General features: G+C 45.5%; 1 protein-coding gene across 3 annotated transcripts in view; it reads right to left on the bottom strand.

Annotated features, from left to right (window-relative positions):
• rngtt (RNA guanylyltransferase and 5'-phosphatase) overlaps positions 1-22,549 on the bottom strand; it is a 69,289-nt gene extending 46,740 nt beyond the window's left edge. For 2 of the 3 annotated variants that reach the window (XR_014758470.1, XM_084700083.1), the window contains exons 1-11: positions 22,262-22,433; positions 21,971-22,159; positions 21,063-21,172; positions 20,742-20,845; positions 20,542-20,630; positions 18,577-18,652; positions 17,463-17,712; positions 16,849-16,958; positions 16,239-16,340; positions 6,139-6,274; positions 4,069-4,140 (exon numbers count right to left, since the gene is read on the bottom strand). Coding sequence is in view for 1 of the 3 variants with exons in the window: in XM_084700083.1 (XP_084556209.1) it covers positions 4,069-4,140; positions 6,139-6,274; positions 16,239-16,340; positions 16,849-16,958; positions 17,463-17,712; positions 18,577-18,652; positions 20,542-20,630; positions 20,742-20,845; positions 21,063-21,172; positions 21,971-22,034 (1,113 nt within the window). In the remaining 2 variants the exon portion in view is untranslated. Of the gene's footprint in view, positions 1-4,068; positions 4,141-6,138; positions 6,275-16,238; positions 16,341-16,848; positions 16,959-17,462; positions 17,713-18,576; positions 18,653-20,541; positions 20,631-20,741; positions 20,846-21,062; positions 21,173-21,970; positions 22,160-22,261 lie in introns of all 3 variants that reach the window. The other variant, XR_014758471.1, reaches the window with a different exon arrangement.
• Positions 22,550-22,684: the final 135 nt, after the last annotated feature.

Genomic DNA, 22,684 nt, shown 5'->3' with positions numbered 1-22,684 from the left:
CAGGGTGTGCCGACATTGTGGTCAGTCTGCTAATGTTCTGCTGGAACCCACCAACCCAGAGGAGATAACCGTGCTTATGAATACAGCCCTCAGATCTACCGAGAGGGGTGGGAAAACCCATCAATACAGACCCAAACACAAGATGCTGCTGCACAGCCTGAACATTACAGCAATTCTCCCATTCGGCTGCGAGGGTTTGGTTCTTTGATTAAGGGAGCAGAAGGATAATACCTGAACCCTCAACAGGCTGGGTGTCATGGCACACCTCCAAGTCTTTCATCTCGACACACAAACCCAGAAGACACCAGAGAGCTCTGTGAGGCCAAACACAATTATCCTCGTTTTTAATAGAGGGTTGGATAAGGGATTATGAGCACACCCAGAGCGATAGAGAGAGCAGAGTTTTTGGGGTTTCTTTTAAGAAGATTTAGTCTGTTCCAATTAGAATTGTAATATTTTATACAAACACAAAAAAAGGGAACAGTCTTTTCTAGCAAGGCTAGACAATGAAAAGTGCTTTGTGAATCTCCTGCTCTTCCAATATGAGCTCAAGTCAGCGACAGACTACAAACACGGAAAAACAAAGAGGTTTAAAGGTGAACAAGAATGAATTAAGTCAAACTGTTTATCTACAAAGGGGGTCTCTTCTACTGTGTGGGACCTACGACCATCCACCTTTGCTGTGCGTTAAACAACACAACTCTCACTGCACTCCAGGTTTTACTGGTCCCTGGAACAACAACAGGTATCACTTCCAACACTCTCTACTCCATCTGTTCCAGTCGATGCGTCATCGAGGGAAAACAAGATGGACGTGTGAGATGTGTGAGGGATAAAGCGTGATTCTGCTGGGGAGGGGAAGATATGTACTGCTGTGGGAAAGATTCACGACTTAACCCTGTGATTCTCCCTCTCTAGTATCTCTGTTTTCTGCAAAAGTCTGCTGTTTGAAGTCTTTACCCAATAGGCATGCAAACAGGTTTGTAAGTTGTGGTTGAGAAAATCAATTCGGGTTTCCAAGCCCAAAAAATATTTCAGAGGGAAGTTAATTCCACAAATAAAAAAACAAATAAAAGCTGAGTTTACTATAAACCACAGAGCGAAACTGAGATTGGAATACTTAAGTCAATGAGGAAAAAAGTTAATAAGAATCCAGAAATGAGATTTATAACACAGAAAAATAGAACATCCATAATGTGAAGACAAACCTGTTCAGAAACCTGTTATGAAATAGCACCAGATTTGACAAGCCGTAATTCAAAGCATTATGTAAAAGCTTTCTGGGTGTGAATTCAACCTCACTATGCCAGATCTATAAGCATGCACGGAAATGCAGGGATGAGCCAAAAAGCTCCCCAACCACAAATAACGCTCAGACAAGGAAGGAAGGAAGAATACATCTGCATTTAGAGAACCGACAACAAGAGGAACCGCACACACACACACACCAGATCTGAATGTTTCCGGGTTTTTGACCCTCAAAGACTCATTTTAAACTAGAGAGCATTAGACTAAGTGGTGGTGGTGGTGGTGGGGACTAGGTGGTAACAGCCCTGTCTACTGTATGCTCCTCTGGGATCCCCGGCTCACATCTCTGCCCGTGTTTAAATGCAGGACAGATATCGGTGTCCTGCAGCCGTAGGACCAACCCTGCTGCTTCACCCTGGACCCCCTCTCGTCTGAGGGGGCACAGGGCCCCTTCTCATCTAGGGGGGGCACAGGGTGCCCCTCATCTAGGGGGGGCACAGGGCCCCCCTCTCGCCTAGGGGGGGCACAGAGCCCCCTTCTCATCTAGGGGGGGGCACAGGGCCCCTCTACTCTGAGGAGAAGGCTGTCAGTCTGCTCCAAGAACTGTACTAATGATCAGAGAACACTGCCCCCCCACAACCCAAGCAGGATGGTTCTCCTCTAACGACAGTAAGCCAGTTCCCATTTCTTCCATGCCAGGCTGAGGGCATTGCCTGATGCCCAAAATGTCCAGAGGAATTAAACATTTGAAGAGAATGCCTTTCCAGTCAAATTAAAATAAACGATTGAGAGCATAGAGAGGACTGTCAAAAACATAAAAATATCAGCAGACACACAAATCTGCGTTGCCCTTGTGATTCATCACAGCCCTGCTATCAGATTCTACCACTGTGGCAGCCTGACAGTGACTGGCAGGGTTTTGCTCTGAATTGACAAGAAACAGGAACTTTCCACAATTTTTTTTCATAACCTCCAGCTATCACAGAAATAGAATATTCTCCCTCAGTCTCAGGGTGATGCGTGGGGTCAACCAATTTCATGTTCGGAGAAACACGATCAATCCAGGTCCGTTCAGGACATGAAAAAGAATCCACCACACACGTCACGATCACACAATAAGATGAGGAACAGGAGCATTAACGAGAATTAGGAAAGTGAGAAGTTATTTGAAAACCAAACCAACCAAACAGTTCCCTTCTGTGTAATAAAACCAAATCTCTGTGTATCTAGTGGTAGGGATTTGAGTCACACCGATATGACAGGGGTTGCAACATAATTACAGCGAGCCAAGACTGTAACTGTCAGTAGATCAGTTGGATCTGAGATGGGACCCCCGTTGGGCTGTCTGAGTGTGTGTGTGGGGGGGGGGGGGGGGGGATCAGGGCAGCAGGGCTCAGAGCCAATGGGAGCCAGGGATCCTCTAGGGAGAGACAGAGCCTCTCTCTGCTGGACACGGACTGAGACACTGGTCTGGGTAGGATCTTCTGATTGATGGGGAGGGAATGCACACACACACACACACACACACAGGGAAACACACTCACACACACACACACACAGGGAAACACACACACACAGGGAAAAACACACACACACAACTCTTGTTTTCGAAAGGTTGAAAATATATTTGTGATAACAAAAATAGGTTGGCATCATTGATGAGGACTCTACTGCACTCTATATTGTACCCTGCTCTGCTTTAATCTGCTCTGTTTTAGGTTTCTCTGTTCTCCTCTCCCCTCTCCTTTCACTGTGTGTACGAAAAAACACTTTTTGAAAGGTTGAAAATATGTTTTAGTCAAAATGTTTTGGAAACAACTTTTCTGAAGGTTTAAACATTTTTTTTTTTTAAGAATAAAAAGTTTCTAAAGGTTGTTAAAATATTTTCTACAAAGTTTCACAAATATATTTGTGCCCCTAAAAATAGGTTTGCATCATTGAGGAGTACTTGACGAGGACTACTGCTCTGCTTTCCTCTTTTCTCCATCTCCAGCTTGGGGAGATGAGACATCTCTGGGTAATGACTTCATTACCAGACAGTAAGAACATTAGGAGGCTGATAACATCCATTTGGTTTTAGCAGCCACTGAAAACTGTAAACATCTAAGCTGAGCCGCAGAGCATAATGATAATCAGAAGACAGAGATACAGAACTGCATAATTAGACCTCATCTAAATATTTTCAAACACCATCATTTACAGTGGCAATTACCCCTCACCAGTCAGACTGTCAACTAGACAGACATAGACGATCATTTGTTTCACAGTAGGAGAATAATAACCATCCAAAGTAAATATGAACGTTTACAGATGACAAACCCATAGTATGACACTCAAACTGAATATTATAATAAATAAATTCAATATATAAAAAAAAAAAAATTAACACATTTTATCGACGAGATTCTGTTTGGGATAAGTATCCAAAAGGACTTTAGACAGTGAGACGCGTATCCACTACCCTGATTTTTTATAGCTGGGCTTTAGTGATCCCTTTCAGCCTGGGCATCGCTGTAAGGTCTGGGGCCCGACCCTGCCTTCGCCCATCCATCAGTCTGGGATGCTGCTGTGCAGTCTAACTACAGACATACAACACCACCTCCTCTAACCCAGCCTGCTCTCATCCCCTGACAGACTCTGTCTCAAGCACTCTGCAGAGCCCACTCTGATTATCCACGCTCCCTGCTGTCCTGCTGAGGCGGAGGATGCAGTGACCCCGGCTGTAGGGACTCAGATCACACGTCTAGCAGCCTGCCAGGGGGGCAACGGAACAGCAGCTCCAATCAGAGGCGACACCTTCTCAGTTGACTGGCCACTTACATTGAATTTGATGATGTCATAGATGAGGTAGCGCGGAACGGGCTGTCCGTTCACCTTGTCGATGATCATCTCCTGGGGAGACACAGAGACAGGGGTGGTGAGAGGGTTCGGGCACAGGTGAAAGGAGAGAGGGAATCGAAAGAAAAGAGACAGGAGATGGTGTCGAACCAAAAGGGTTAGGGTCTGGGTAGAGGACATGGATAAAAAGGAATGACGGGTCACATTTCCAGCTTTGAGGATGCAGAGAGGAGCCATTATCTGGGGTCCAATCCCACTGCAGCGCACCGCTTAACTGGGCGTCTCAGAAAGCAGCAGAGCCAAGCTGGCTGGAGAGTGCTGCCCAGGGGTGCAAAAACCAGCGCACTCAAAGGGACATCGCACCCGCTGTGCCGAGGGGTGGAGCAGTCTGTGGCAGTGCCTATCCCCCTGGGGGGTGGGGTGGTGGGGGTTAGGGTGAGGGGGGTGAGGGTGCAGTGGTAGTGATGGTGGGAGTGGAGAGAGTGTGGTTGGGGGTGGAGGGGGTGAGGGTGGTGGTGGGGGGAGGGGGGAGGGGGGGGTTGGAGAGGAACGACATGGAAGGTCTGCGGCAGCGGAATTAGAATGCCACATTCATTATTTAAGGGCTGTGGAGTAGAGCTGCAGGTATAGAACTGAGAGAGGCAGTACTGACACTGCTCGTTATGTAACCTGGCGGGGGCGGGAGGAGCTGGAAATAATGTTGTCTTGGGAATCATAAAGCCCGTAAGCGTCACGCACTCTGAACACAGCTAGAGAAACACCAGGTCACATCTGAAATTCTTAACCTTAATGCACATTTTGGATTGGTTAATATTAGCCGTCAATCATTCCACTAGAGTGGTTTAAGCAATATATAAAACGATTATATATTGTTTCTAACGTCAAACAATATATATCGTCACAGCCACGGCCCTAAGACACACTGAGGAGTGTGTGGCCTGGACTACTAAAGTATTTCTGGTGTGTACCAAGAGGCAGACAGTGAGGCCAGCTGGCTGGCCCTGCGCTGGAGCTCTGGAGTTCAGGTCCACGGGCGCTCTGGACCGGCTGCCATCAACACAACAACAACAACAAAAAACAGGATTGGAAACGGCCGTGATGACGGCACTCCTATAAACACACATCTGCACAGCAGCTTCAAAGGAGTGCTAATGTGTCTCGTTCGCAAGCGGCCCAAACAAAGACGCAAAATCCCCGGTTTCAAACGGCCACTAAATTACAGCAGGCCAGGCAAAACACCTGTTTTGCACAAGATTGCCTCCATGTTCTGGAACTAGCTAGAGAAGAAGAAGAAAAAATGGATGATGGCCGACCTTGCAACCACACTTTTATACAAAAGCAGACAGAAACATGTCCCATGATGGCTGTCTTTGTCTCTCTCCCTGGCTGTCTCCCATCACATGGGGGAGAGTGATAATGACTGACATCTTGTGCACCTGCTACAGGGGAGAGGTGGCCCCCGGGGTAACCCTGGCCTCAGAACACAGACCAACAGAGCCTCTCAGGCTCTCAACACTTCCTGACTGTCCTGGGAGCCAATCAAGGACGGGAGAACTGCAGAGGATAAGTTCCAAATGTGTGCTCCGGAACATGTGTGTGTGTGTGTGTGTGTGTGTGTGTGTGTGTGTGTGTGTGTGTGTGTGGGGGCTGGGGGGTAAATTAAACGGGGAACAAGTCGCAAACCAGGGACACTTGGAAGTGCAACTCCATTCAACACACTAGGGCAGACCAGAGGGATATTTCTGCACATTTTGGTTGTGAGGCTGTGTTTGTAACCACTTTGCCTGTGAGGCTTGGTGACTGTTCTCTGGTGTCCTGTTGGTGAGCAGGGAAGATGTTGAGGCTTCTCGCTGTCAATCATGACAGGGTCAGGCAGCAGTGCAGAGTGAGTAGGGGTATGGGGTCAGAAAGGGGACATAAAGCACCAACAAAATGACGACAGACAGTGAGACTTGCAATGAGACAGAAAGGCCAGGGAAATGACATGACATGAAAGGGAGGCTTTTCCAAAGAACAAAACAGTGTAATAGGAAGAGCAAAGAAGAAACTCACCCCATCCAGTAAAGTGTTTGCTAAGTGGACGCGGAGATCTTTCCGGAAAGGAAATTCTAGGTTTTCTATTTGGAAGACCTGGTTGTCCCTGTCAATCATGTACACTTCATTCTTCCCATTGATCAGCATCATGTACCTGTGGAAGAAGGGAGAAACACAAATCAGCCTCTGAACACATCACACTGAACAGACATTGTGTATAATGTTCATGAAACTAAATCACTTTGAGCTCTTCTGGAATTTCACATTTCAGAAAGTTACTTGTTTTATTTTGTTCGTTTTTTTTGCTGTTAGATTACATTATAAAGAACAGTGCTTAAAGCATTAAAGCCGACCTCAGTCAGTAAGTGTCAGTCAGTCTTGAATCTTCGGAACAACACTCAAACTTCAAAATATTTAGCTTTCTTTCATCCCCGAGTTGAGAAAATGTTGCATTTTAATTCAGTGCCCATACACACAGTTTCCCACCTCTCTTATATTACCAGCACAAGATAGTCACTGGATTGAGCCATCTTGTGATGCTATAAAAGTCCTGTGCTTCATGGAAAAGTAAATATGCCAGTCTCCAATTTAAATGGTTTTGTGGACGAGGGCCCTATCTTCAAAGAGCACGAGCCGGCCTCAGCAGCCAGTAGAGGTGTTCTTGTGATTAAGCCACATGCCTTACTAATCCTGAATTAGCCATTTGGCATTTTAAATTGAGATACTAGTTTAGGTGTAAATGGAGAAAATACTTCCAATTTCAAAAGTCAACTTTTAGAAAAGTCTGACAGTCCATTATTTCTTGATGCTAATTAGTTTCTCTCTCCAGTCTTAAGAGAGCTTTGACTAACAAAGTTACATATTCAAAGCAACGACATCCTGTCGTGGAGCACAACAAAAGGCATGGACACATTTTGATCAACATCACACATCGAGGCCAGAAACGGCCATTCAGCAAATGGTCACTAATTCAACCCACGCCAGACTCACTTCACAGATAGGATTTTTTGACTTCAGTTTGATTAGAAGGTAAAACGGCAATAGAAAAGCGTGACAGACAGGATATTGCACAAAGGTAAATCTAGATGATTTTTCAAATAGCTGCAAGGTCAATATGAGCCTTATATTCCTGCTCATTATCATGGGTGAGGTGAGGAGATGGAAGGAGAGAGGAAGGCATGGGAGGAGAGAGGAAGAGGAGAGAGGAATGCGTACGAGAGGAGGAAAGGAGTTCTCAGTTTCAGAAGGACTGTCACAGGTGTTGTTCTCCAGTCTTCAACAGACTTCAACAGTGCTGGGAGTGGTAACTGGGGAGCCAATCAGTAATGAGGTGAAGGCTGAGGGGAGAGACTTAACAATCAGTGATGGTGGAAGCATCTCTGGGACCCGGGGTGAGGAAGGAGACCTGCTGGTGATGGAGCTAATGGGACATGACACAATGGTACACTGATTGCACCAGAGATCTCGTGAAGTAGGGTCACAATGTTGTGAAGATGTCTTTAAAAAAAGCAAGCCAAACGTTTCTCATGTTAAGTAATGGCAGATCAACCACCTCAGTGATTGGATATTTAAATCCTCAAAGGCAAACAAAGAAATGTGCAAACAAATCTGTCAAACCAACCGCACCGCAAGGTTTACTTAGTGAACAGAGTAAACACTTGCGGTTTATAGACGTGGCTATTTAAAGTGAGAGGAATGAGAAACCCACAAAAGTTCTAAAGGACGAGATGGGTTAACTTGAGAAAGCAAAACACACGACACTGTCGTCACACTTGAGCTCTCATATCCATAAGTGCACACACAAACACCATCTTCATCAAGAAAACCTTCATCAAAGTGCTACCAAACCCCCAAAACGAGCCAAAACCTTTCATTACATCTCAAGAGTTGATGAACTAACTAATTTGCCTCTCAAAGACCGATCGCAGCACTTTTCACAAAATACCAAGTGGCGAGAAAGGAAGGATGCTCTAATGAGCAGCGCCATCACATCCTGTTTTACTCCTGAAGGTTAAGCATCCTAATCAGCGCAGCCTAAAAACACAGTAAATTAGCTGGCCCCGCCACACTCCATCCTATTAGTGCAATCACAGAGCCCTAATAGAACAGTCTTGGTTTTCATGATAACCTGAAAATGTGCCATGCCTGCAGGTGTACCCTGAAGGTTTGATACACATTCCTTTAATAAATAAAGAAAACTAGAGGTAGGTTTAAGCCCTCATGGGAAGGACTTGGAAGCAGGCGACGGGGTGAAACCTTTCCTTCTGCCAGAATCCTGCCTTACAGAGCTGTCAGAGCATTCTGGTGGAAAAACGCAATCATCATCTATGGATTAGAGGTACTTAATTTGCCATCTATAACAGATGTCTGGGAGTGCTGTGGACAGCTTTCAGGAGTGTGACAGGTGTGAAATACAGGCAGCCAACATCAGCAGGACCTGGGAGGCTGCCTCTGAGGCAGGCTGCCTCACCTGGGAGGCTGCCTATGAGGCAGGCTGCCTCTGAGGCAGGCAGACGGAAAGAAAAATCCCCAAACCAATCAGATCTACAAAGACATGCTCTATATGGCTACGGGTGGGTTCCCAAGTTAGGAATTCCACATTGAATGAATGAATGAATCTTATGGCCTGTCCAAAACCAACCCCTAAAGTCCAATCCACTTAGCTTCTGCAGGAGATCCGAGTGGATCGGACAGGTGTTATCAAAACGCCGGCAATTTCCACATCAAATCACAGGGATGGTCTAAGCAGTAACCTCACGGCTCATCACCCGTCTGATCCCTTCAGATGTCAACGTGTGCTTACAGCGCAGGGTTCAAGAAACTGCCCTCGGTCGGTCGGTTGTGCTTTATCTGCAAGTTTCTGCTAGCAGAAGCTGTGTGTTGCTCTCCTCCTGCGACTCGACTGGGGAGCAGGAGGGCACAGCTGGCTTCCCCAGGGCTTTCTGGCTCAGAGCTCGGTTGAGGAAGAGCCATTTGTGTGGCATCTGGCCCCATACTGTAAGCATGCCACTTTCAAGCTAAAATGCACACCCAGACACAGAGAGAGGGTGTAAACTATTACTTCAATTAAGTTCAGTCAGCCTGTTACCCAAAGCCTTCTGTTCTTATACTCATCTCATTGTGTACAGCACTGCGTAACCTAACCACTTTCCTTTTAACAGATTCATTCACTTTTCGTTTGATTAAATTTATGCTCATCTGCCATTATTCCAAAGTGGTGAGAAATCTACGAGACTATCAACTTCTCAGCAGAACAGTGTTCCTTCTTAGCTCTGGTAACGTAGACTGTTTCCTCTTAATTCCCAGCATGGACAAACCCTCTCCTAATGGAAGACACCATGAAAAAAGAGAAGGAAGGAAAATGACGTCCTAGACTTATGATCCAATTCTGACTGTTGTTACCATGAGAAATGCCAGGTCATCCTGGCTCTGGGGAGGGGCTGTAAAAGTTCTCAGCGCCCACCTCAACTCATAGAGATCAATACTGGGCTGGAGGCTTGACACAGATGGGCAGCCGAGCTCCACTCCCAGTGACGACGGAGGAGAGAGGGCCACAACAGACCTCCATCCAGACACACAGAGAGAGAGGAGGGGGAGCACAGACAGAGAACAGGGAGAGAGAGAGAAAGACAGAGAGAATGGGAGAGAGAGAATAGGAGAGAGAGAGACCACGAGAGAACATAGAGAGACAGAGAGAAAGACAGAGATACTGGGGTGGCAGGACAATTGAAGGAGATGGATTGGGTGGAGAGTGAAAGAGATATACCTGACATACTGGAAGATAGGAAATTGCAGATTCACATGAGTTTGAGATTGGTTCAGTGTCTGGAATGGCCTTGCAGAGGCAACAGAGCCACACAAAGTAAATAGAAACTGTCCACACAGTTAGAACATCACATAAAGAAACACAGGACAAATACATCAAAAGATAACTGTCACTACAACCTGGACTACAGCACAGACACGTCACCCTCTGAGAAGTGGTTTTGCTGCGGGCCAAAGTGCCCCCCTGCGGTATAACTGGCCTGTTAACGACATCGTTGCTAAGCATACAATCGTATGCCCCCCCCTCCTCCCCCACACCCCAGTCCTCCGGCTGGGTTCTGTAAGGCACTGATTTGCCCTCATCTACAAGCCCCAAACCCAGATCACTGATGAGCACTCAGATCCTAATGAGCCGCAGACAGCACGTTGTGTCTGGAGGCTCCAGTAGCCCCGCCCAGAGGCGTGACTGACAGAAGCCCCGCCCAGAGGCCTGACTGACAGAAGCCCCGCCCAGAGGCCTGACTGACAGAAGCCCCGCCCAGAGGCCTGACTGACAGAAGCCCCGCCCAGAGGCCTGACTGACAGAAGCCCCGCCCAGAGGCCTGACTGACAGAAGCCCCGCCCAGAGGCCTGACTGACAGAAGCCCCGCCCAGAGGCCTGACTGACAGAAGCCCCGCCCAGAGGCCTGACTGACAGAAACCCCAGGCCAGAAGGCCCCCCCCCCCTCCTGGGGGATCGACCACAAGACCCCAGCAGCTTTGCACATCATTAGTACCAAGAGTCCACTAGCCAGGCTGCTTGTCTCACAGCGACCGTGCTGAAGTGAATTACCAATTTTGGATAAGGGTAAATGGTTTCTTGATCAAATTAGAACCACACTTTATATATAAACACGTTATTCTTGCTAGTGTGTCAAGACATAAGCAAGCCCATTTCACTGGACCCATCTCACTGCAGAGTTAACTTTGACAAATTTGACACAATTGTCAATGGTCTAAACGCTCTCTCTCCATAAGACTGTTCTGAGGGTTTTAACTTTTAAAAGGGCATCTGACAGATCAGAGAATAAATAAACCCAACAGGCATAATAATTGCTCAGATAGTATCAGATCTATAAACAGACTCTAGATTCATTCAACGATCCTTCAAACGGCAGGCGATAAAGCATAATCTGGCACTTCAGGAACAGGTCATTGATTCCTCATTTTGAGAGAATGACAGCATGTTTAGGGGCGAGATGAGGGGAGGTGGCGACGTGAGCAGAAACACTTATCCAGCTCCACTGCTGGCCTCAGATAAGGCCGCTTCAGGAGCTGCTGGACCATTATTGATCTCGATGTTGTTTATTTCCACCACCGTCTACTCTTCCTCATCCTCCGCTCTGAAGCCAGGAGGTGGGCGTGTCCAGCTCTTGACAGGACAGAGCTTGGGGAGACGTGAGCAAGACATGTCATTACCTCAAATCAGGCACCCTCTCCTATAGCTGTCACTCCTGTCCTGCCCTCTCCTCAGTCTCCCCCTGGTCACCAGTCCACTCCTGTCCTGCCCTCTCCTCAGTCTCCCCTGATCACCAGTCCACTCCTGTCCTGCCCTCTCCTCAGTCTCCCCTGATCACCAGTCCACTCCTGTCCTGCCCTCTCCTCAGTCTCCCCCTGGTCACCAGTCCACTCCTGTCCTGCCCTCTCCTCAGAGTCCCCCCTGATCACCAGTCCACTCCTGTCCTGCCCTCTCCTCAGTCTCCCCTGATCACCAGTCCACTCCTGTCCTGCCCTCTCCTCAGTCTCCCCCTGGTCACCAGTCCACTCCTGTCCTGCCCTCTCCTCAGAGTCCCCCCTGATCACCAGTCCACTCCTGTCCTGCCCTCTCCTCAGTCTCCCCTGATCACCAGTCCACTCCTGTCCTGCCCTCTCCTCAGTCTCCCCCTGGTCACCAGTCCACTCCTATCCTGCCCTCTCCTCAGAGTCCCCCCTGATCACCAGTCCACTCCTGTCCTGCCCTCTCCTCAGTCTCCCCTGATCACCAGTCCACTCCTGTCCTGCCCTCTCCTCAGAGCCACAGGCCAGACAAGCTGGCTCAATCACCAACCCCGGTTCAAGAGACAAGTGTGATTAACGCTGACTGGGGAGGGCATCAAAATGTGTCAGGCGTGTGTAAGCAGCCAATTAAAGCTACAGATTCTGATTTCCTTCAGCAAAGCGGTTCTAGATTACTATTGCCATTGTCACAGAACTGTTGAAAGGATGGGGCCGGCCTAGGAGACCATATGCTGGTTGACTTCTTAGAAAGCCTCCCAACATCCCTACAGAGTCCATCTGGCTGGGACACCTTGATTCCAGAGACATATTTTCCATCAAGAATTAATCTATTAAATTGTGTTGCTCCCAGGAAAGCTCAACAACACAGAAGATAAGAGCCAAGGATTCTCTGCATAATCAACGTGAAGCCATGGAAATACATTTTTAAATCGCTTTGCACTGTCGCCATGAGAAACATCTGAAGAGGGAGGAAAAAATAAACTACTTGAAAATAATTCTTATAGCTTGTGGTATATTTTCACAGCAAAATGGATGCATTAAGATAAGATTATCAATAATTGCGACACAGTTCCTGGGATTAATTAAGGCAGACAGTGTGGTGATTAAAAGCAGAACTAAGCCCATCAAAAGGAGCATATGCAGCTATGCTAAACACCATCCAGCCCAGAAAACCACCCTGGGTGTGATTTGTGCCAACTGGCTTGGGCTTACTAAGGGCACTTATCTCTCAAAGGTCAAATATTATTTATGCATTATTCAACTGATCAACAGGACATATGTTTTACAGAGATATGTTGGATATGATATATTTAATATGATCAGTCTTTAGTTCATGGTAAATTCTCTTTACTCTACACTTGTCCATTAGCTGCATCAGATGGCAAGAGAGCCGATCCAGACACATTTTGCTCCCCAAAAACATTGTGTCCTTTCTCTAATGTTCACCTATTTTTAAGGTTTTCTCGTATTCACACAAACAATGTTGACAGCTGCATAAATGAGATGGAACACATTGTCCCACTACAGTTAATGGACTTTCAAAACGCAACCTTAGTTTTGCTACTCATCAGACAAAAGAAGGTAATATTAGGCTCATAATGGAACAATGTCCACTGGAGAGAAAATGGGCACGATTTCCTTTTATTCTGTGACATTAAAATGTCACCCAACCTCTTGTTACAGACTACTGCTCATTACCTGTCCTCGACCCTAGGCGAAGAATACAGCTAATCACGTATACAGCCATCCCCGACGCAAAACACATAATCCTTTCTGCTGTTTCTCAGGCTCCCCTAACCAATGTCAGGCATTTAGTTTGACACAAACATGACCTCAAACTGAATAGAAATAGAAAGACAATGGATAAATAGCTTAACTTTGTTAGAGAGAACAAAAAAAACCTTAAAAGTAAGTTATTACTGTCAGCTTTAACACAAGGCCCGAAAAACATTCTAGACAAAACAGTGCGAGCCCATGGTAAGTCATTACTGTCAACTTAGAGCAGAAGCGCAGGGGGCAGAGCACACTGACGGACTACTGTTGCTACACCTGTCGCAAAGCAAGAGAGGAGGCGCGTTGAGACGGGAGGAGAACTGAAGGAGGACGATGGCGGGGGAGGACTGCAGGAAGCAACGTAAACTCTAAGAAGCTGCTGACATCACCAAGTGTCGGTTGGTGTGGAAGCCCAATGCAGCGGGGTTCTGCGTTTGATATTGGCCGGGCGCGTCGCTAATGAGGAGCTCCTATTGAGTCACCAGGGGGTCGGAGAAGCTCCCAGTGCACACGCCCTCACTAAGCAGGTACTGTCTGCTTAGGGTTTTTAATACCAGAGAATGATTCGCTCTGTGGAGGTGCAAGTTTCAACAAAGAAAATATAATACTTCAATAATAAAACAGGCAGTCTCTGAAGAGGGGGTATTTAAAAGAAGGAAACCCACCAGAAGGAAGCGTCACACAGGCATGCTGACATGTAACCTGCAGCTTAAATCTGATTGATGGAAAAGAACTTGGTGGACAACCAATACCTATGCATTACTATTTTTTCTTTAGATGAAACATAAGCGAGAAATAGAAAGTTTTTTTGTTTTACCTTTATGCTGACAACAAAGCTACGTTCCATGTGGTGCTTGTGAGTGCTCAAGTCCCGGGGCTGCCGAGGTGTGCTTTGTAGATGCAAGATCAGACAAAGACCACCTGAACTTGAGGGGGATTAATCAACACCCAAAAGGTTTTTTAATTAATTTGTCTGTGTGTGTTTGTCATGCTAGGAGGTCCAAGATGCATTAAAAACACTCTGAGAAGAATTTGATAGAAGGAGACTTCAAGGAAGGTGCAATGAGCTGCAGCAATATGCAGTCCACACAAGTCTCTGTATCGAAAGAAAAGAGTTATCAAAAAAAGTCCACCGAGAGTGAACCACCACTATATCTCGATCGCTATCGCTGCTTCAATTATATCACTTTCCAGCCATGGGAATAACAGCACTGTGAATCTCCCAGATAATATGTCTTATCGGCCAAGAGGCGTAATCTGGCCAGCAGAGATAGATTGACAACGGAAACCTGAGTCTACTGAAGAAAACCGGCCTCTCACTACAGCAGACAAACAAATGTTTCCCAAATGTGCCGAGCCACTGCTCCCGGCTTCTCAACCATACATGAGAGGACCGGAAACTGGCCATCCAGACTCAACTCCGTGTCAACCACAGCTCAATCACAACCAGCATCTGTCATGGGGTCAACTCAAGGTGTCTTGTGCCCGATATGCCAAAAATTGCTTAATAGCAGCAGCAAGATATCCCGTCAGTTATCAAAATATATCAAGTAACCTATATAGCTAGCAATGTGGTAAGCATTGTAGGTAGCAGGTAAGACTTCAGATTCCAAAATTAGCACTCGCTAGTCTGCAAATGATTTGTTGCTTGTTGCTATACAATATTTTTTTTTGACAGGGAAAGTGAAATGTTGCTAAATGTATCCACAAAGTATGGTTTGGCATCCCCCCGAATATTCAAATCTGGTCAAAATGTCCCCCCCCCAATATATTGATATAAAAATATAAATCAAATATAAATCTGCTACGCTACCACAGGCAACCACGCACACTGTCCGAAATTATCATACAAAATGTAATCATAACTAAACGTAAATAGTTTTCAGGGGGGGACCCTCAGACTCCCCAGCAGATTTTGTCCCCCCCAATGTTGACTCCATGGCTACGGCCTTGATTCAATAGCCTAGCGGGTCAGATGGGGAATTAGTATTACGCGAGGGAACGCAGAAGCAAGCAGTTGGTAGAGTACAGACGTTGTTCATCATTTGATGTTTTCTTCTGGCGGCACCTTCCTCAAGGCGAGAATGAGAGCTCACTCCCAGAATAGCAGTTATCCTTCATATGAACTCGAGCTCAACTGAACAGAAAAACCATCTCAAACTCTGACAACTCGTGCAAGGAACAGTCCAGATTTTGAAGGCCTTTACAAACCCAGCAAGTCTCTCGTCATATAGACTTTCAATGAGTATCAAAAGTTTTACTGAACGAATTAGTGGGTCAAGTCAATTCAAATTAGTCCGATTACAGTTAGACAAATGAGTCCCAACTTGTTTCGTGTGCTGCAGTCACTCTCCTAGCTATCCTTTTGCGGGAAATGTAAGCACTAACATGTAACTGCCCTCATGAAATATTCAGTCTTTTTCCATATAAAAAGGAGAGAGCTTTTTTATGGCAGACCACCAGAATACTAAAACTCCTTCCCCACAACCTAAGCCTCCAGGGTAAAGAGCGCACTACAGCCTTAGACAGAAAAGTGATTGGGAAGAATGTCTGCACTGCTGGAAATGTTCTTTCACTTGAAGAAAGCACGGGAGACAGCCCCTGGCTACCCCTCCAGCACCCACGCTCCATCCAGCCTGTGATTGCAACCATTAATCTCCTCACAATAGTGCCCATGTCATTCAGCTGACTGCGCTAATCGAAGACGATTAAAACCGGTCGTGGGACTTTGGAGTCCCTTTCCTCCCCAGCTCAACATCTTGACAAACAGACACACTGATGATGAACAGTCAGGGAACGAAGATAAGAACTCATTCAGACCTGCCAATGGCAGTTGTTTGGTAGCTTTAACATACTTTTAATATGCATCCGACTGATTTAAATGCAGTAATGTGTGTATTTAGAGGAAACTTTGTTTAGCTTCTGAAATTGTAAAATGACAATGGCAAATGGTGCTACCCACTTCTCCCGTGTATGGGGAGAAAATACTAGTTAGGTGACAAAGCCCAGAATGATCTATGATAACCTGGACCAGGTTAACTCACCGTGTGCCGTCGGCCTTCCAGCTGACCTTGTAGGGCTTCTGCTCCAAGAAGCGAAGATTCCGCCTGTCCATAGAAACTGGCTGTGCCCCTGGGAACCCAGACCTACACACACCAACACACAACATTTACAGAACTGTTTCCATCGACTTTCACCTTCTTAAAGCATCAGGGACAGGTAATCTGACAAGCTTAATCAACTACAGGGAGTCAGATGGCTGAGCGGTTAGGGAATTGGGCTACTAATCAGACGGTTGCTGGTTCGATTCCAAGCTGTGCAAAATTATGTTGTGTCTTTGGGCAAGGCACTTCAACCGAGTTGCCTCGGGAGATTTTCCCTGTACTTACTGTAAATCGCTTTGGATAAGAGCGTCTGCTAAATGTAAATGTAATGTAAACTACATTCCCTGTGACATTTGGAGGTTGCGGTAATGCGAAAATGACGCGAACATCTGCAGAATGATCCGGCGGAACATTTTATTTCACTGGAGAAATTACTAATTTCATTTCCACTCCTATTCTGGACTGGCTTATAAATTCTGAGAGAGCACTTCATGAATGACTCAAATATACACACAAGACACAAGTACAGAAACGGCTAATAAATCCTTGCCTTTCCCATTCGCTGAACTCCTGACACTTGTGTTGAATCGCTCCCAGTTTGGGCTGTGAGGTGACCTGTTTGACACCATTCACTGTAACCCCCTCCAGGAATACAGCACCCTAATAGAGACACACACACACACACACACACCGCTTGTTGGAACTTGGCTAACTGTAAAGAAGAAACTCACAGACTCCTACTCAAACATATTCCTTCAAACACTTTAACAGCATAGATATTACTTTGGGGAAATAAGACTGCAAGACTTAAGAGACGATGCTGTCCTTACCAAAGCATTACTGGACTGAATGACTATATTTCAGTTAAGGGCCTATATATTATCATAATTAAAATCTTTTGCTCCTCTGGGGATTTAAGGCCATTTGCTTTGTTTTGTTCAGTACGGCAGCTCTATATCCTCCAGGACTAAACATTAGATGCTCATTTGCACAGGCTGTCTGACATTAGAGCAGACCCCGCATGGCACACTGCAAGGGCTTAATGTCGTACGGAGCGGAACCAATGGAGGAGCAGTCTCTTTCCTGCTTCCTCCTTCCTGCTTCCTCCTTCCTGCTTCCTCCTTCCTGCTTCCCAGTCCGTGTCCCAGTGCTTCCCCCTCTCACCATTTTCAACCTCTCTTTCTTCCGTTTCCCCGGCGCCGACCCGGAAGAGCTGGGGCCCGACTCCTGGCCAATCACGTTTCCGTCGTCGTCCACATCGCCGTCGTCGTCGTCGAAGCACCACTCGGGCAACGGCGGGGCGGCGGGCGCGTCCTCCACATCTCCATAGCGACGGAAGAGTTCCTTGAGGTAGTCTCCCTTGTAGATCCCGGGGGCTCTGGCCTGGGAGTACGCAGCCACCGCCGCCTCCACGCTGACCAATGGGGAGGAGACGCAGAAAGGAAATACGGCTTGGAACAGACATATTCCAACAAAGAAGGTCACCAATTGAAATGTACTCAACATGTTAATTTCCCCCCTTATTTATTTCCTTTTCAATATTCTTATGTCTTAATTTATATTCTTGTTATTATTATTACTACATTTAAGTAAATATCCTTACTGAGGTACTTTATTACTGATTTAAAAAAAATATATATATACAAATATCAAAATTGACATTCCTAAAATCATCAGGCACTCTGAGCTCACTGCAGCACCCTACATAATGTCTGCAGAGCACATCAGTGTGCATGACCTGACTGCATCTCAACAGATTACCGCTGCTAAGGGAGGGGGACAACGGCTATTTCTATTTGTATGTTTCCAATGTCGATAGTCAAGGACAAGCAATTGGATTTGATATTCTGATTGGGAGGAAATGAAGTTCCCAAAGAGAGGACAGAGGGGGCTTCATCATTTAGCCAGAGAGATCAGAGAGCTTCCATCTCTAACCTTTCCACTTCTGAGGATATAGGCTCATTTAGCCCTGCTCTTTTCAGTAAATTATTCAGCCCTTCAGTCTTCACCAACCAAGGAGACTTTAATGGTACTGACCACATCTGTACGGTGTACAGAACAAGGCGTGGGCCTGAGCTACACACTCCCAGCTTCTCAGGAGACGAGAGGGGGGTCAATCTTCTACCATTGAATGATGATGAAAACTGCTAAGGGAATTACGCCGTGATCGATGTTAGGAATCCCTTTAGGACTTTCTGACAGTGGGTGAGACATGCACAGCCCACCTCAAGCGGAAGGCAGCCCCACAGCCGAGGGGGACCTGTTGACCGGGCCTTACCTCCAGTCCATCTTCTCCACCAGGTACGCACAGACCAGAAAGCCTGTCCGATTGAAGCCGTGAGTGCAATGTACACCTGTGGGAGAACAAAGAGACCACAGCTGTGTCACTGTGTGTGTCTGTTTGTGTGTCTGTGTGTGTGTGTGTGTTTGTGAGTGTGTGTGTGTCTGTGAGTGTGTGATCAATTAAATAAAAAGAGGCAGAAGAACTCCAATAACCGGGGTCAGCTCTGTAGCATCTCATTAAGTGTTCTCTCCTGCAGGATCAATACCGTGGAGTCAAGAGGGGTGGAGCTGTGTCCTGTGCAAATAGGGTTGCAGACAGGCACTCAATTGTCTCCCAGGCAGTGCTCTTCTAGTGAGAGCTTCACGGTTAAAACCAGTTCATGTAGTATCTGTCAGAGCTTGTCTGGAGGAACACACGACAAAACCAGTCTAACACTGGAGGTGCTATAGAAGACGTTTGGTTCTGACCTTTGGTGACAAGGTTTATTACCAAACCTTGGTGAGAATTATCAAGAAAGCATAGGTTGGTGGATCAACACATCAGCTCAACCATCAAGTAATCTGAAAAAACGTTGATTTAGCCCTTCTCTCAAAAAATAAATAAAACATTGAATAAATTCCCTGTCAGTCTGGCACTACAACTCAGCCAGCCAGCCGTACATCTCCTGACCCCACTACAAGGAGGATTACAACAGCTCTATATGGCTTATTGCAACAATCATGAAAGAGCAAGTCCTCCCAGTCTCCCTGACCTTCACAGGTGAGCGGCAGAGAGAAGGAATGTCCCCTGGTCTCCGACACACCTGGGAGAGGGCTGCTTGGCTCCACCCACCCTTCACTCATCAGCCACAGGTAGGACAAGACGCTACCCATCTACCAAAACTAATGGAATATGGTGTCTACACTAACAGAGATGGAGGTGATGATAACAGGTGTTGAAAATCACCAGCCCCGATTTCTCATTTCAACGTCTGGACCAATTCAAGATCCGGTAACGAACACGGTTATCAGCAGGAGGTGGCAGGGTTGGGGGACATCTTTAAATCTAGAAAGATCCCAACAACAACCCCGCACTAGGAGGTTGGCACCGTTATGTAGGTGGCGTTGAGGCGACAGGCTGAAAACAGGGTTCAGTAGAGCCCCCTGGTGGTCTACACATGAACTACATGAGTCTCTGTCCTACAGGCTGGTTCTTGCAGGCAAGGTGTTTCCACTGTCATTAAACACAGGTGCAGTGCAGCACAATTCATTAAATATGTATTGATCATTGAATTAGTTATGTTACTATCACAGTCACAAAATATGGTAAGTACCAACAAAACTATCTATGGATGGAGAGCCTCCACAAAATACATGATTATACAACTTTAGCTAAGAAATTGTGCCCAATATCTCATGCAACAAAGTCAACCAAATGGAACGGGAAAAAAAAGGATATTTTCATCAACATTAAGATGAGTGAAAGTGAAGGGCTGTCAGGAAAAGCCCCTTGTTGATGCAAACAAGATTAGGCAAGCACGCAAGTACCCATGTATCCAAGACTAATTCAGCTTGTCATTTCTCATCATTGAGGACTAATTACCAGGGGTTAACGATAGGGCTTTCGGTCAACTACAAACATGGAAGAAGTTATTTTCTAGCTCCCCCTAGCGTCCCATGCCAACATCAAATTGATACAGTCATGAATATCCTGCACTGGCTTTGTGAGTTGAACGCATATCTAACTTTATCGAGAAACCAACAAAACAACAAAAAAAGGAAATACTCTTTCCTCACACTCTATCCTGCAACTATTGATGCACCTCAACGAATATTTATTTATCTATTTATTAATTGTTATTTATTATTATTTAGCTGTGGCAGTTAATGTCCACAGCACGCTAACTTTTCAGCTGTCTGTTGCTGCCTCTACTGTTTTGTTCTTTTTGAGACAATGACAATAAAAGTACTTTGAACTTACCTATTAATTCTGTAGGATTCTTCTCGATGAAATGCCCACAAAGTCTAATAAACATCTCGGTGGTTTCTGTTGAGGGGCACTCTCCATGGCTAAGGACCAAGAACAACAGAATGAAGGATACATATCTTAGTCACTCACTACTAATTCAACCATGCATTTGTGGTATCAAACTAAGGATCTTAAAAACTAAAGTGTCTTACCCTTTACACTGAAGTTTCACATATTTAATGCCCTCTTTTTCGATTTCGTTCCGGTCATAAAAACGTGTAGTGTTTGTTAAGTCGACTAACAACCCCATTTTTACCTGAAAGAGAGCGAGAGTGAGTTTTAGGCCTGTTCTTTGAGGACAAAAACAGATATGTTAGGGCTTTTGTATCGGGACTGGATTTTGTGGTATGCATGCACAGCACAGAGAGAGAACAATTAAAGCCTTCCAAAACATTGCCATCAAACTGTAAGATTGTTCAACTTAAAAATACTTTCATAATAATTATGAAAGAGCAACAAAAAGCATTTCTTACCTTGAGACTTTTTAAATAGTTGGATAACATGCTCGGATTAAATCTGTTCTCCTCTGGGACTTTGTCATCATATTTGGGCCCCAGCATTGTTTTCATTGGCAGGAACTTAGCTGAAGGGTATTACAGAAATTGGGTTAGGGAGAATCACATTATAACAAGGTATTAAACTGGCATTAAATTACATAATTAAATTACATAATTTAAATGATTGTCTTATTTGCCAGCTACCATGTACAGTTGATGGAAAGTGCTGGAACTGCTCTTTCTTGGTCAAAGATACTGATTTGTTTTGACACGTGACTCAACCCTGTGTTTCGTCCCCATCATTCACTCGGTGACTATCAGAAACTAGATGTCACAGTGTTTCATAGGGGTTTTCTCCACTATATCATGTAGCCTGCTATCTAGGTCATAGGGCAAGATAATAACGAGTAAACATTGCCTGTGGCTAGCTGACAATTAAGTATTTTTGTTTTGGTAGCCCAAGACACCCGGCAAAATGCATACGTTTGCAGCTGGTTTCTATCTTTCTAAGTAGCTGACTGTCCCGTTTTCACCTAATCAACTGAATAAAGTCATGGCAACTGGACAGCTTTATTGCATGTAAAGTATGATGTAAGTAAAGTATGATGTAATCATAAACATTAATACTACCGTTAAGTTGTAAAAGTGCAATGGTTACATTTCAAGCACCAAAGAAAGGTTATATTATGTTGGCAACTCTACTCTGGGACTGATCTTATTTCAGGTAACCAGGTTTACTCCACCGTCACCGTCCTTACGTTGAGCGCGGTCAATTGTATACGAACGTACGTACAACATGCAATGCGACACAAGCTAGGCTACCTAGCACCCTATGCGAGCGGCTAGCTACGTAGCTAGCTCACTGCTAAATAATATTGCCTTACCTGCAACCGGTTGTCCTCTTCTAGGACAATTCCGCCATCGAGGTGGAGGTCCAGTGTGTGACATTATGTCCAGCGAATGAGGCTACTGTAAATTTTCACAAGCCGAGGTTAGGTCGGCTAGCTGAGCATCGGTGTTTACTTCTTTCTCCTCCAGCCCCTGAGATCACCCTTCACCGCAGGCTGACAGGCCTTCACAATTAGGAGTGAATAAAGAGATTAAGGGCCTATTTACACCTCAACCGCCTCACCTACAAAGTGAGATAACGGTCCAAATAATAAAAGATTACTTACAATAGGTAAATGTCCCAGAAGAATAATGTTTTGTCTGTCTCAAGCATCTGGTGCACAGCTCATGATTGTGAACTACAACTAAATTCTCCACATTGCTTCCAAAACAGACCAGTGTGCATTGCGCCAAGTCAAGTGTTGCAGTTACGTCAAATGGCCAGTAGATGGTAGTACAATTCCAAAATGTCTATATTTTTCATCCTTTAGTTTATTATTTTCCTGTGAGATAATTATAGAAAATGTCATTAATGTATTCAAATCAAACCTTCTCTGGTTAACTTGTAATGTTGATTGAAGTAGTTAACACAAGATAAATTCAACATCATGAAACCTTACTAATAATATTACATCATTATTAGACACATGACTAAATATTGAATAGACGGGAAGCAATAAAGAGTAGTGTGCTTATTTGTGTGTGTGTTG

Source organism: Hypomesus nipponensis, chromosome 6 (assembly GCF_054491055.1).
Source record: "Hypomesus nipponensis isolate SF chromosome 6, ASM5449105v1, whole genome shotgun sequence".
In the NCBI taxonomy this organism is placed as follows: domain Eukaryota; kingdom Metazoa; phylum Chordata; class Actinopteri; order Osmeriformes; family Osmeridae; genus Hypomesus; species Hypomesus nipponensis.
This window is presented reverse-complemented; position numbering and strand designations above follow the sequence as displayed.